This window comes from Dipodomys merriami, unplaced genomic scaffold (genome assembly GCF_024711535.1).
Source record: "Dipodomys merriami isolate MVZ:Mamm:240054 unplaced genomic scaffold, mDipMer1.0.p SCAF_9, whole genome shotgun sequence".
In the NCBI taxonomy this organism is placed as follows: Eukaryota; Metazoa; Chordata; class Mammalia; order Rodentia; family Heteromyidae; genus Dipodomys; species Dipodomys merriami.
The window spans coordinates 52,331,521-52,347,349 of NW_027206512.1; the positions used below are offsets into that span (position 1 = coordinate 52,331,521).

Here is a 15,829-nt window from a genome sequence, read left to right on the forward strand (position 1 = left end):
CCAGCCTGTGGCACCCACTGAGTTTCTGAAGGAATCAGTGACCGGAAGCCAGTAGCAGCACAGGAGTGATAGATCGAGGTGATGTGGTCAAAGAGAGATTGGCAAAAGCTCTGGGAAGGGAAGTAAAGGCCAGCCCCTAGGGAATCCAATTTGTAGTCATTCAAACCAAGTGCCTTTGAGGTTTGGATGAATAACTTTCCTTCAGTGGTTACAGTGAAGCCGCAGCACCAGAAGTATGAGATGTGAGAAAGGCTTCAAAGCGTGTGACTCTGGCCAGAAGAACAGGCAGGGCTGGCGTGAGCATTTAGTGAAAAGTTGGGAGAGGAAAATGAATAAAACAAAGATGCCTCTGAGATTCTCACAAGATTTAGAGTTCAGCTTAAGATGCCAAGATTACCTGTGGTCTAAAAATAGGTCCTCAAACCACAGTATTCTGAGATTCACAGTCTGGTAAGATTTGTATTGTTCTTTGCACCTGACAGCTATTTTCTCTCTAATGTTAAGATTCCTAAAATGTCCGTCATTCACTCAGTCAACCATCATTGCATTGAGAACTTATGAAGAAAGATTCAAGGCATCACTCAGGCTGGGAAGATTTCCCAACCGCACCAGTAGCTGGCCCAACATGTCTCAGGGTCATTTAAAATGCAACATCTCCAGCCCAACTGTTGGTGGCGCTCTTCAGCCACATCCGCTTCTAGACTTTCTCATCTTAAGAAATGGTGCCATCATCCATCTGCTGACTCTAACCAAACCCTGAGAGGCATTCTAGAGACTTCATTCAACTCCCCTCCTAAGTTCAACCCAAGGTGTCCCATTGACTCTTGTTTAGGATGAATCTTGAAGCCTCACCATTATACTAGCAGTTGGGTCTGGCTGGTGTCCAGCGTCTCTGTCTGGGACTGGTTAAACTCATGCTCACTTTGGTAATCAGAAACAAGTGATTAAACAGGCCACTTCTCTGACTCACATCCTTCTGTGGCTCCCTACAGCATTTTGTACATGTTGGGCAGACTCCTTGCCTTGGCTTGTCAAATTCTGCATGAGTCTAGATCTTTTCTCATTTTTCTCTCCTATCTCACCACCATCCCCCTCTCCCTCTTTTCTCCTCTCTCCTCCCTCTCCCTCTCTCTCTCTCATTTCTTGGTCTCTGACCATGATGGCAAGTTCTCCTGAGAAGTCAGCTATTTCTCAGCCCCGGCTCTTTGCAATGTGCTGTGCTTTTTGCCTACCCTACTCCTACCTTAGCCTCTGCCTACTTGTTTAGCCTTCTGTTGATTGGCTGGCTCCTTCTCTTCCCAGGGCTCTCCGTGAAGTTCTCAGGCTGTCCCTCACTGAACTAGGTCTTCTCTTCTTCTCATGGCCTCTGTTATCATTTCTGATTGGGTATCCTTTCTATTGAATGTCTGTCTCCCCTGAATGTGGGGACCATGTCTGTCTTTGTTATTGCTTTATGGGTGCCTCTCACCCAATAGTGTTCCAGTCAGTACTTGACCCATGGGCTGCCGGCTCAGTATTCTGAATTGGAAGCACGTGTTGTAGTAGCAGATAGAGCAGGAGCGAGACCTCAGAGAGAGACACCTGAGCCTGTTCCATTCCACCCTCAGTAGGACTGGGCATTCAATCCCCAGGCTTAGCTGGAACATCTGAATGAAGACCTGTTTATTTTCAAAAACCCCTCCAATTTCCTGGAAACAGACTGTGTCTCTGATGGTCTATTAAGGTTTTTTTTCCCCCTTTTTCTTTTTAAGCTGCTGAAGATCTTGGAACCAAACCAATCTGCATTTCCATTTTTATATCTTAATTTATAAACTTCGCCTTATAATTTACAAGCACTCACTTACTTAGTGTCACTAACAGAGGCGAAACAAACACCAACCTTGCCAGTTCTGCTACTCCAGCCTGCGCCCCGCCCCTCACTTGCTCCAGGACCAGCTCAGGTGGTCCTGGCCAAGAGACATAAGAACATCAGCATGCCTTTATAGGGAGGGAGAGAATGACTGTGAAGGTGCACAGGTAACACCTGCCCCTCTGAGAGTCTTATTCCAGGGACCTCTCCAGGATACCAGGCTCCAGGGGCTAGTGACATTTGGGGTGGTGTCTCTCTTTGTGGTGTACTTTGGAATACAGCAGCATGCCTACCTCTACCATGAGATGCCAGCAGTTCTAACCTCATTGTGACAACCACAAATATCGTCATCATAGCCAAGTTTCGTTTGCATTGCCCCTAAATGGAGAACCTGTACCCCCCAGTCTTGGTTAAACTGAGGAAGCTGGACACCAGTGACTCAAGCCTGTAACCTTACCTACTCAGGAAGCTGAGATTTGAGGATCACAGTTCAAAGCCAGCCCAGGCAGACACAAAAGTCTATGAGATGCTTATCTCCAATGAACCATCAAAAAGCCAGAAGTGGAGGTATGGCTCAAGGGGCAGAGCACCAACCTTGAGGAGAGAGAGAGAGAGAAAAAAAAAGTCAAATGAGAGCACAATGCCCCGAGCTCAAGCCCCAGTACCCGCACACCAATAAAAACCAAATAAATGAAAACAACAGGACTACAGGTGTGGCTTTTGGGATAGAGCTCTGAGGCTCATCCATGGAGCAAGGGCCCCCGAGCTGAATGAATCTCCAGCACCACCACCACCATCAACCAGCACCAGCACCAAAAAGGGGTTTTCTCTGACGGGGCTATTTGCCCCTTGCTTGGTGCTACTTATGCGAACTCGTTGGGTCAAGTGTGGCGCAAACTTAGGGAGCAGAAAAGGACTAGGAATCCCCAATTCCAGGCTGCAGCCCTTCCCTGCCAGACCATTGATGACTCTGAACCCCAAGGCAGGGCCTCTGTGTCTCCATCAGTAAATTGCAGGCCTTCGTAGACGCGGCCCCCGCAGCAGCCTTGACGGGAAGCAGGCCGGCTCCGCGTCTAGCAGCTCCCACCCCGTGTGTACTCGCAGGCTGTATCCCCCGTGGCTCCGTGGGGTGGGAGGGTGGGTGGGGGAGTGTGGGAAAACTTTCCGTCAGCAGTGGCAGCCGTGAGCGCCCGGCTGGTGGCTCGCTGGCTTTCCTGTTTCCCTGGGGGGATGGGGGGGGGTGGAGGTGGGCAGCCTGGGGTGCCCCAGCCGGACCCCCAAATACCAGCCCATGAGGTCCCTGGGGGCCTGGGGCCGCATCCTTTCGGAATTAATCGAGGCTGCTCACAATATAAACAAGCAGATGCGGTCGGTGGAGTCTCCTCCGGGGATGAGGCGACTTCTCCCGGGCTCCTACTTTGTTTTTATGGGGGGAGAGGGAGGGAGTCACGTTTGGGCCCCCAGGCACGGAGTCCCCGGGTGTGGTGTACAAACGCCAACCCTGGCGGCCCGGGCCCCCGGGTTCCCAGGGTGGGGGATCCCCCCTCCCCGCTCTCTTCCCCGCAGCCCCTCCCCCAAGGTCACCCAACTTTTCCCTCTCCGCCTCCCCCCCCCCCACCGCGGGCGGGGCGGGCTCCCCGCACGCCTCCCCCATTGGCCAGAGCCGGCTGCGGGGCCCCGAGTGCTGATGTCAGGCCGGCGCGGGCGCGGCGGGCGCAGCGGCCCAGCAGCCCGGGCGCGGGTGGGGGGGCGCCGCGTGGGGGTGGCGGCCAGCATGCGCTCGGCTGCGGCTCGGCCTCCCACACCCGCGGCGCCCCGCGTCCGAGCCAGCGGCGGCGGCCGAGCGCAGCGGCGGCGGCGGCGGCGAGCGGCGCGGCTGCAGCGGCCCCGGGCGGGAGCGGCGGGGGTCGGGCCCCGGCGGGGAGCGGGGCGCCCGGCATGGCGCTGCGGACGGGCGGCGGCGGCGGGGCGCTGGGGCTGCTGCTGCTGCTGCTGGGCGCCGCGTGCCTGCTGCCCCGGAGCGCGCAGGTGAGGCGGCTGGCGCGCTGCCCCGCCACTTGCAGCTGCACCAAGGAGTCCATCATCTGCGTGGGGTCCTCCTGGGTGCCCCGGATCGTGCCCGGCGCCATCAGCTCCCTGTGAGTGGGGCCCCGCCCCGCGCCCCGACCGGCCCCCCACTCCCCCACCCCTGGGGTCGGGGTGGGACGCAGGGCTGGAGGATGGAGGGACTCCAAGCCCTGGAGTCCTGGTCCGCAGTCGGGGTGTCCATCCCAGTGTTTTCTCCGTGTGGTCCGCGGGCCACCTGCATTGGGCACCCCCTGCCCCGGGGGAGGGGAGCTCGTGCAGATTTGGGGGAGCCCCACGGAGAGGGGGGGTCCTCTGCCCCCTCCGAGGCAGCATTGGCGTCTCTTGTGTATGTCTGTGTATGGGGGGGCGGCCCTGGGGTGCGGTAAAGTTTGGGAGGCTCGTGGCGTGTGGGGGTGAGGTGTGGGAACAGCTGAACGTGACCGGGTTGAGAGCAAAGCCGAGGTGGGGAGGGGGGGAGGGGGTTCGGCCTGCGCTGTGGGGTCCCCCCCCCATCCCCGGCCCGGGTTGGCACCTGGGCCTCCTCCCGACCTCTCCAAACTGCAGGGCGGGCCAAGGCATGCTGGGGTGGCCCCACACGGAGCACAGAGGGGCTGGCAGAGCCTGGGGAGCCTGTGGGGCAGCCCAGCTCGTCGCCAAGTGGGAAGTCGACCTGACTTCTTGCCCCGAGTTCAAGAGGCTTTCTGTCCCCCTTTCCCCCCACCCCACCCCACACACCTCATAGGACTTAGGCTGCTTTTTTTGGTGCTGGAAGAATTGACTAGAAAGGCCTCCATTATTATTATTATTATTATTATTATTATTATTATTATTATTATTAATTATTTGGTCATCTTCTAAGTGAGACAGCTTCAACTTGGCCTCCACGCAGCCATTCAAACCAAATGTGACCCGGGGGTCACATTTCTCTGTCCCAAGGGATGGGGCTCCTGCTGGATGATTCTAATACTCAGGAGGGATGCTGGGGTGCCCCCCCTCAGGTGTCTGATTAGGGGACCCCCCTCCAGGATGACATTGCTTGTGCTTTGCTCTGGGAAACGTCAGGCCTGTGTGATTCCTACTACTGTCGAGTCAAATGACATGGAAGATTCTGGAAATTCTATTTCCCCTTGTTAACTTCTTGAGATCTGCAGCGGTTTGATTAATCTACCTGTTAATGGAAATAAAGTCTTGAGGTCCTGCTGTGGCCAGAAAGGGTAAGGGAACAACCTCCTCCCTCCCCTCCCTGCCAGAGTACAAACAGAGCCAAACTTCTTGACCCACGTTGACCATTTTATCTGGCAGATGGCACCACTTCTTACCACACAGTCAGGTTCAGGTGTCTGAGTTTCCCCCCAAGGCTTTCACAGTGCATTTAATCACAAGTGTTCTGAGTGTCTTTCAGGGATGCGTTCCCCAGGGGGAATGTCTAATCCCACCCTAGAGTTTCGTTGGCCAACATTAACTTGGTGTCTGTACAAACAGAATCTTGGGCAGAGGTGAAGCAATTACCCAGCTTCAGCAGGGCTCTCCTGGTAGTGAAGCTGGGGATTGCTTTAAGCTGACTGAGCTAATGTCTGTGGAAGGAGCCAGACTGACAGTTTTCTGTTAGCCAGACTAGTCTTCATATTGATTAAGTCCACTGGAGAATGGCTTGTCTCTTCCCCTCCCGCCCCCAATACCCCCCTCTCCCCCAACTGTGTGAGCCTCAGGCCAACAAAGAAGAGAGTGAAGTTCAGGTAGAAGGTGAGGCTGCTGTCCACCTAGCCTGGCGCTGCCTAAAAAACCTGGGCCTTGTTTCCTCTCTCCTTTGCCTGCAGGAGCCTAGTAAATGGAACGTTTTCGGAAATCAAGGACCGCATGTTTTCCCATCTGCCTTCCTTGCAGCTGCTGTGAGTATGGAAAGGTCTATCTGTAAAATGGGGGCTCCTGAAGGGTGGTCCTTGCAAGGCTGGTCTTTGCCTTTTTGGTGTCAGTACTTCCATCCACCTACCAGCTCCCGTTGTTACCTTGCCCCATGGTGTCCTGGACAAAATGGTAAGGCTCTTTTGCTCATCTTGGTACACGGTTTCTCGGCTGTAGATCCTGACTTGCTTTGGGAAGTGAGTGTATTAAGCACACATCCAGAACTTTACCTCAACAAACTCTTGCCCAAACATTTCACTTTAAAAGAAACTTACATTTTAAAATGTCAATGTTACTTTGGAGACAGGAGTGTTTCTGGTTTATGGAGTACTGAAACAGGCAGCCTACTATTCATTATTTGCATAATTTTATCTCATTAACATATCACCCCCTCCAGGAGCATATTTTTATTCTTCTACTGATAGGAAACTGGTGCTCAGGGAAGTTATTTGTTCAAAATCACAGAAGCAGGATTTGAGACCTAGGGCCAAAGCCCACACTCAAAACTACTCTGTCCCGGCAATTAACATTTGCTGACAAAAAGAGATCTCTAGCTGGGCACTGGTGTAATCCTAGCTACTCTTGAGGCTGAGATCTGAGGATCTTTGTTGGAAGCCAATCCAGGCAGGAAAGTCTGAGACTCTTTTACCAGCAGCAAAGCTAAATTGGAGGTGTGGCTCAAGTGGTACAGCACTAGATGTGAGTGAGAAAATCACACTCAAGCCCCAGTACTAGCACACTCAAGGAAGGAAGGAGGGAAGGAAGGAAGGAAGGAAAAAAGGGAGAGAAAAAAGCCCCAAAGCTCTTTTTATAAGCCAATTAGTGACAGTTGGTCTTGAGTATATATCAAAGTCTCTTGGTTATATTGGTTTTAAAATTTTTTAAATGGAATTTTAAATTTAATTTTTAAAATTTAAAATTTAAAAATGGAATCATATTGCTCCTTCTACAACAAGCAATAAGCTACAGAAAAATATAGAGACAAACATATCACTACTTCTCAATAAACTTCCTGGGTATAGTTTTGTTAGTGAGGTATTGCATGCCTACTTATAACATCATGCTTATTTTAAAGTCAGAATTGTCTTAGAATTTCAATAATATTAAAATATACTTTCCATAAAATAGTAGGAATAGAAATATATTTTAGGTAATATTTTTAAATTCTTTTTTGAAGTAGAGTCTTGATATATAGCTCAGCCTGGCTTAGAACTCTCTCTCTTTCTCTCTCTTTTTTTTTGTCCATCATGGGGCTTGAACTCTGGGCCTGGGCGCTATCCCTCAGATCTTCCGTTCAAGGCTAATGCTCTACCACGTGAGCCACAACACCACTTCTGGCTTTTTCTGTTTATGTGGCACTGAGGAATTGAACCCAGGGCCTCATGCATGCGAGGCAAGTACTCTAACACTGAGCCACCTTTGCAGCCTAGAACTCTCTTATATAGCACCAGGCTGGCCTTGACCTTGACATCCTCCCATTTCTGCCTCCAGAGTGGTGGGATTAATTACAGGTGTGCAAGACTACAATTTTGGGTATCTTTAGTCCTAAGTGGTGTCTATAGAGATTACATTGACTTTTACCAAAGGAGCTTAAATGGTAATTCAAATAGAAAACTGCAGTGATAAACAGTCTTCAGAAGCACTCTAGCACTAGAATCACACCTCTAGCCCTTATCAAACTTTTACTACTTTCCTTATCAAACTTTTACTGCCATTTCTCATGAGAATGTAAAGTGGAAGAGAAAGAATTTTTTTAATTGTTTATGCCCTCAGGATGTGATTTTGTTTCAGTCACATCTTTTCTCTGGGCTCAAATCTTTCTATAAAGATAGAGCTGGATTCGATCCTTTCCGATCTCTGATTCCATGCTTGTTTGTGTCAGAAAGTATGCACTGGCTGTTTAATTATACCTAGCATGAAAATGTTTCCAAATAACTGTTACCAGTTCATATTTACCAACACCCTCAGGGGAGAAGGAAGTAGAACATCAAAGATGAGCAGAAAGTCTGTCTCAAAGGAATCTACTTCCTGTGGTCTTTGTCTGCAGTAGTTTGTGAACCCCTTCAGGGTCCTGCTGAGTTGTTCAGAGGATCAGAATCTGAACATAGCAAACGAAACAAAAGCAGCTTCATTGAGAGACTCTACTTCACATCTCTGCATTGAACTCTGTCTTATTTTCAGGTTGCTGAATTCAAACTCATTCACTGTGATCCGGGATGATGCCTTTGCTGGACTTTTTCATCTCGAATACCTGTGAGTGTTATGGTTTGGGGGGAGGGTTGTGGGTTCATGGTCAGTGCCTCTGGGAAGTTGGATGTGTTGTGCTCTTTGCCTCCTTGGAGGGGGCCAATTGAGAAAAAAAACCTTCCTTGTCTAGGTAGTACTGACCTTTGGTAGTTCATTTGCTTATAAACACATTGGGACAGGATGGGGCTGGAGACAAAGCAGGAGAAAGGAAACAAAGAAGGAAATGTGCTCATTCATTCTCCGCTGACACTTAATTTATCAAGTAGTGAGCAGAATTGGAAATCGTGTTGGATATTTTTACTTCTCCTAACTACGATGGATTTGCTGATCACCCAGAAATAGAGATGAAGGGCTCTGAGGGTTACTTATTTTTAAATGAAGTTTCCCTATTTGGGGATGAAACCATGTGTTTTTAACTCAGCTATCTCAGATCCTGTTTGTGATTTCTGCTGAGGGTCTAACCAGATTTTTTTCTTTTCTTTCAAAAAAGGAGAGAGGCTATGTGCAGCTGGAGGTTCAAAATCCCCATTTAATTCCATTATTGGATACTTGCTATTTACCTAATTATAGTCATCTTTACAGATAAAGCGATTATATTTCATTTCCTATAATCAATCCTTTGGTGATTTTCTTTGCCTGCTGCTTGAGGGATTCAGACAGCAGGCAGCTCCTGTGAGAGTTTATTAGTGAAACACTGCCTGAAAATGTTGCTTCTGAAAGACTTGGAGACTTTTTTTTTTCACAAGTTGATTTGAAAAATAGATATCTAATAAAATAAAAAATATATTTGTTTTTTAAAAAAAGGGGGGATCAGGGACTGGGGATGTAGTTCAGTGGTAGAATGCCTGTGTAGCACATACAAGGTGTGTGGTTCTGCTCAGTACCACAAACACACACACACACACACACACACACACTCACACCCACAACCACACACACACATATGCACGCAATCAGACAAATGGAAAAATGTCATTTTTCTGTCTTTAGATGTGGAGTCCCCCCGCCCCAACCCATCTAGATTAGCTTTGTTCTTGTTCTTACGTCAGTCTCTCTCTCTTTCCGATCTTTTCCCCCCTCAGTCCTTGCACCTTTGTACTAGAAAGTTTGTGATAACACTAATCCTGTGATCCGGTGGGATTTCCTTCCTTAGCATTCAGAGGACTTGGAAAACCCCATCTCTGCTTTCTTATCTGAGGCCAACAGGTAGATGTTCGAATTGCAGACACATCCTTAGCAGAAGAAAGCTCTCTGCTAGTTTGGGGCCTTGGAGATGGATATGCCTGCAGGATTTCTTTTTCCAGAGTAGACATAAATATGTACATTCTCATAATCCAGTACCGTGATGTGTGACATGTGCTTGATATGCAAAGAATATCACAGCTGCAGGGGCTGAAGCTACTGGTATCCACCAAAGCCTGTTCATAGCCAACAGTGGTAGCAGAGCAGAGTTGTGCATTTCCCCTTGTGGGAGATTCAGCCTTACAGGCTAGGGTGTTGTTTCATTTTATCCTGAAGTCTAGTACCTGAGCCACCATGCGCCAGAAAGCATTCAATGCAAGAACCGCTTCATTAATGGTGTCGTGTAGACGTGGCCAAGATTCTCCTTTGGACTTCTCATCACAGGCTGCCTCACCTTTGATTTAACTCTCTGTGATGCTAGGAAGAATTGGTGGCACATTTGCATTTTATCTCATATGCACAATTTGTAGTTTGGCAGTGTGATTGATGTAAGATTCAGTGTGCAAGCTGTTTACCGTTTTAGTCCAGAGGAAAGAAAGCTAGCCCCTGATCAACTTTTCTAGTGGCCTAGAGGTCTTCAGAACGTTGGTGCCTCATCATTTCTTCAAAGATCAGGCTGTGTGGGAAACTGTGTGCACAAGGTTGCTGAAAGCCAAGCTTAATGGAACTCTCCTTCATCTACATTGTAATATAGCTAGGCATTGGTGGCTCACGCCTGTGAGCCTAGCTACTCAGGAAGCTGAGATCTGAGGATCACAGCTGGGCATAAAAGTGTGTGAGAGGGCTGGGAAGGTGGCTCAATGGGTAGAGCGCTTGCCTTGCATGCTTGAGGCCCTGGGTTCGATTCCTCAGCACCACATAAGCAGGGGAAAAAAAAGCCAGAAGTGGCACTGTGGCTCATGTGGTAGAGTGCTAGCCTTGAGCTGAAGAGCTGAGGGACAGTGCCCAGGCCCAGAGTTCAGGCCCTACGACTAGACCCAAAAAAGAAAAAAAAAAAAAGTGTGTGAGACTCTTACCAAAAAGCCACAAGTGGAGCTGTGGTTCAAGTGATAGAGTTCCAGCCTTAATTGACAAACTAAGGGATGGTACCTTGGCCCTAAATTCAAGCCCCAGTACCAGTGCATACACGTGCGCACATGTGCGTGCATTTGCACAGAGACACATAGACACAGACACAGATAAGCAAACAGACTATAATAAAGAGATATAAAACAATGGGCTATGGGATTGTGATATTAACAAAAATATGAATAGCCAAGTATCAGGAACTAATTTTGAGAGGGGCTGAGCAGGGAAAACGGCTGGAACCATTCCTGTCTAACAGACAGGGGAGCCTCTTGCCTCTGTGTGGTACATGCTTCCCCTCCCCAGATGTTTTTACCCATGTTGCAGCTCTGAATTTACATATGACTGTGATGCTGTTGTTGTCATGGGGGGCGGAGTACAGACACACTCAGGTACAAGTAATCTTGCCCCCACTCACCAACTCTTTGGTGGAGTTTGGTGTGGCTCAGTCTTCAGAGACTCTGCAATTCCTGGTTGCTTTTGGATGTCAGTCTCAGAGCATGCTAATCTCATTTTGAGAGATATCAAGCAGAGAAAGTTCTGTTGAATCGTTCTGCTTTCCTCCTCAGGTTCATTGAAGGGAACAAAATAGAAACAATTTCCAGAAATGCCTTTCGTGGCCTGCGGGACCTGACTCACCTGTAAGTCCTTCAGCATCCTTGTAAGTCCTTTTGTGTGTGGGATAAGAGTCACCTCCGGATGACTCTCTTTTTCTTGACATTTCCATAAGGGAGCATTCCCTGAACGACACTTACTTTCCAATGGTTCTAGAGCTTTCTACATAGTCCATAGAAGTATTGCAGTCATCACATAGTTGGTGTTCTTATGTCCCCATCATAGTGCTCTGCTCTGGGGACAGGGCACATGACCGCCTGTGATGAAGGGACCCAAGGGGCCTGGTCTAGGAGAGAGTGGGAAAGAAGCAGAGGTCGCACCTACTTGGTACCAGATGCAGGGCTGGGTGCATGGGGGAGCTTTCTTTTCCACCACATGTGATCATCTGTGAGCCCATTTCACAGATGTGGGAGCTGAATATTACCTGACTTCCTGAGGATGTCAACCAGAGGATCAAAATGAGGAAAAAGTAGAATAGAGATGTCTTTGTGCTTCCTCTCATTTGAATGCAAATCACTTTTTCTTTTGTGTTGGATTAATCTGTGGTTTCAGCTAAACTCTCTGGTTCTTTAATAGCTTTCTGGAGACAAAAAAAATTAAACAAATTGATTTGAATTGACATATCAGAACGAAGCAAGAACACACATTGAGCAAATTTAGAAAACTGGAAGAAATTGTGGCTGTTTATGAAAATGCAAAAATAGTTATTGTCTCAGTGGGAGTAATGTATTAGCTAGGATGCAGGCTCAATTTGCACGATAGATATTTCAAGTCTGAGTCAGATAACGTGGCTCATCTCCGGGGCTGGCCTGTCTGCAGTAAAGAGAACTGGGAAATTGACCTGCTTTGAAGGTGGGTGTTAGGCAGGGGCTGTGGTATCTTTGGGTGTCAGCCTGACAGTAGAGTGTGGACAGAGCCCCTTGCCCAGTGAGCCCTCAACCTGGCACAGGTGCCTTCTGGATGTACACAGCAACACTGGTTTCTGGTTTCTGGCCACCAAGCAGAGGCTCTGCTTGAACTAGAACTCAGAGTTTAGAGAGTGAGGAGGTACAGGAATGATGGGGCAGGCCCAACCATCCTCACTAGCACAGTTCATGTGGGAGAATGTTAGTCCCATTGATATTCCTGAGCTAGGTTTTCTTCTCTTCCTATGGAAACCTTTCTTCACAGCCTGGAGTTTTCTTCACGAAATCCCACATTCTTGGGAGGCTAACATTGTTCAATTTGGAGTCCCTCGGACTTGAGTTCCAAGCTCCGGGCCATCGTTTATGAATCTTGCTTAGCTTTCCTGAGTTCTAGTTTCCTTATCCTTAAAATAGGGATGGTTGTACTGATTGCACAGACTTTCTGCACAGACGAGTTAGTAATGCTGGCTTGAGAAATATCTGCCCACATCCTGCCATGCGTGCTTAAGGTGTGGTCATTCTCCCCCTGGGCTCACTGAGGAGCCTCAGCTTTCTCTCCCAGGGCTGCTGAGTAAGTAAGTGTAAACCACTTGGCAGTTGGGAAGGCCAGACAGCGGCTGCTATAAGGACAGCTGGGGGTGTCTGGAGAGAAACAGCTGAGGCCGAGTAAGTCTGCTTCCCAGAAGCCAGGAAGAAGGGGCTTTGTTTGTGAGCAAAAGTGCACGGCAGACTGTGACCCTAAAGCAAAGCCCAGGTGCCTGGCTGAGCTAGTCTAATCTGCCCCGGTTCCTGAGGGTTGAACATGCAAGTATCATGCATGTTTGTGGGACAATAGTACATGGACTACACATGTGTGAGTGTGTTAACTTCGCACATGTGCATATGTGTTTTGTGTGTTAGCACACTTGCATGGGTGCAAGAAGAACCTTTCTGGATGGTATCAGGGAGTGCAAGTATGGAGGGATCAAGGAACTCTCCCATGTGGGTACAGAAGGCGTTGCGCATGTTAGAGGGAAGCAGTTTATCTCAGGAGTATTACCTGCCTTCTCTCCCTCTGCAGCCTCACTGCCCTGGGTCTCCAGAGCCCCAGACTCCCAGTGCACTCCATGCATACCCAACTCATCCCACCGCCGGGCTTTCTTCTCACATCCTTTCCTTTGCCTATGATGCTGTTTCTTCTCCCCTCAGTCTCCCGGAACCTGCCTTTTTTCCTTCAGAGTTTAGAGCATGGCCCATCTCCCTCTTGAAGCCCTGTCTGACATCTTTTGTGCCTCTGTCCACTGGTTCCATGCAACCCTTCACCATGTCCCCTAGCTGCATGGGTTGATCTTATTTCCTGGATGTTAGATTTCTCTCCCAGGAGTGTGGAGGGACAGAGTGGTCATGGAGGCTGGACCTTTGCACCCTCTCCTTAATGCAGCTCTTCTCCTGTGTGCAGCCCAGGCCAGATCAGCAAGACCTACTGTGATTCTCTGGAGATCAGGGGCTACCTTCCTAAGCTGGGTTTCTGTATGCGCTTTGCTTTCCCAGAAAAGTTAGCAACTTTCAAACTTGTCCCCTCTAGACCGAGATGTATTTAGTAATCAAAATTTGTATTACATTTGCTTAAAGCATGAGTTCATCATCTCCCCTTATTAAACCTGCAATCAGAGAAAGCCTCAGCTTTAAACTCCACTCCTGTTCTTACCTGGAGCAGGTAAAGAACATGTAAATGAAGTATCTGACTTTTATGAGCTTTCCTAATATTTTAATTTTAATCTGTAAGGAAACAGATCTATTTCTGGGCATCCAGTGAAAGAACCATGCCAATCAGTAACTAAGATCTAGGACATTTGTTTTCCTGCAGCCCCAGGGACAGGGAGCTGTTAAGTAGTTTTAGAAATGAAGTATTCAGTGCCATGAATTTGTGGACGAAATGAAGTTGAAGGGGCTAAGTTAAGCACTTAGTGAGAGGGCAGGCAGCCATCTAAGAACTCTGCTTTCTGAACTTGGAATTGCAAACCTGGAGGGACTGCTCAGCCTCCTGCCTTCAGCTATTCAGTTTATTTTTCAATATAGTAACTTTCAGTGAGCCAAATTTTTAAGCTAGGTTGTGTGTATATGTGTGTATTGGGGGGGGGGGGAGGCCAGTGGGTGGTGTCTGATACTGAAGCTAGAACTCAGAGCCTCAAGCTCTTGATTTGCTTTTTCATTCAAGGCTGGAATGCTACTACTAGAGCCATACCTCCACTTCTGGCTTTTTCCCCCTGGATAATGGGATATAAAACTTCCTTGGATTTGTCTACTTGGGCTGGCTTCAAATTGTGATCCTCAGATCTCAATCTCCTGAGTAGCTAGGATATCAAGAGTGAAACACTGCTTTAGCCAGATTTTTTTTTTTTTTTTGTCGGTCGTGGGGCTTGAACTCTGGGCCTGGGCGCTGTCCCTGTACTCTTTGGCTCAAGGTGAGCGCTCTACCGCTTGAGCTACAGCACCACTTCCGGTTTTCTAGTGGTTTACTGGAGATAAGAGTCTCATGGACTTTCCTGCCCAGGCTGGCTTTGAACCATGATCCTCAGATCTCAGCCTCCTGAGTAGCTAGGATTACAGGTGTGAGCCACTGGCTCCCAGCTTAGCTAGATTTTTTTAAACCTCTAATTAGCTGCAACCTTTTTGTACTTTGCTTTCCAAAGTACAAAAAAAGTGCCACCATCAACCAGAAAAAAAATGTTCTTTTTCTAATTTCCAAAAGCTACTCTGAAAATGTTCAGACTGATTTTATTTTCAGCTTATTTTCCAACACATAAAAAATGTACAAATATATAATTTAGAAAAGCAAGGTAAAACAGTACATAGAATTCTATTTTTATCCATTTGTGGTCACCTGGATGAGAAGAGCTAGGTATGGATTTCTCCATACCCAGTTGATAATCTTGAAGCAAGAATGTTTGGTTAACAAATAGGCTCAAACTTTCTACCATGTCTATCTAGTTGACTCCTAATCACTTCCTTAGTCCTCATTCTGAGATTATACATGAGGGTACCATGTACCACTAAATTCACATATGTTTTAAAGTGGTTTATCATTGTTCCATTTTGCTGCTGAGACTCATATAAGTAGAAGGAAACAAGCAGATGTCAGTTTCTAGAATAACTCACGTTGGCATGAGGTGCCAGGGGAAATCTCAGACCTGCTGTACTTTGTTTTGGTATCCAGCCTCTCCCTACTTCAGCCCTGCACTGGGGGCTTCCATCCATCTTAGCAGGATGATGACAGGCAATGCAGCATCCTGAGTTATCACAAAAATGAGATGCTTCTTGGAGGTGGGGAGTAGACTCACATCGCAGAAAGGCCTTCCACACCAAGAACAACCATGCAAAATGGCTTCTCATCCAGCTTCACTCATGGGCAGAGGAAACTGATTGTAACCAACGATTGTGTAAACATTTGTTTATTGATATTTTATCATACCATCTCTAGGGGTTAGATTCGAGTGTCTATAAGAGTCCACAGAGACATGAGGCCCAGCTAAGGGAACTCACTTAAATGGAACATTAGGGAATGCTTGGGACCAGACTACATCTTCTGCCATCACTGTGGCTTTGGTGCTCCATTCACTTGTCCTTCAAAGGTTCACCGAGTCCTTGTTGTGTGCCAGCACCAACTTGTGACACATTGTGAACAGACCACATCATCTCTGTCCTTCTTTGGCCTATGTTTAGAGGGAATCCACCAAGAAACCAACACAGCCGGCACTGGTGGCTCACTCCTAAATCATAGTTACTCAGAAGGCTGAGATCTGAGGATCCTGGTTCAAATCCAGTCTCTTATCTCCACTTAACCCCCAAAGATGGAAGTGGAGGTGTGGCTTATGGTAAAGCACGAGCATTGAGTGAAAAAACTAAGGGGCAGTGCCTATACCCTGAGTTCAAGCCTTAGTACTGGTTGTGTACACAC

At 48.0% G+C, this 15,829-nt stretch overlaps 1 protein-coding gene across 1 annotated transcript in view; it reads left to right on the plus strand.

Moving 5' to 3' along the window:
• The first annotated feature begins 3,787 nt into the window (after window positions 1–3,787).
• Window positions 3,788–15,829, plus strand: part of Lgi2 (leucine rich repeat LGI family member 2) — a 32,262-nt gene continuing 20,220 nt past the window's right edge. The window contains exons 1-4 of the mRNA XM_070013215.1: window positions 3,788–3,987; window positions 5,734–5,805; window positions 8,000–8,071; window positions 10,942–11,013. Of these exons, the coding sequence (XP_069869316.1) occupies window positions 3,788–3,987; window positions 5,734–5,805; window positions 8,000–8,071; window positions 10,942–11,013 (416 nt within the window). The remainder of the gene's footprint in view (window positions 3,988–5,733; window positions 5,806–7,999; window positions 8,072–10,941; window positions 11,014–15,829) is intronic.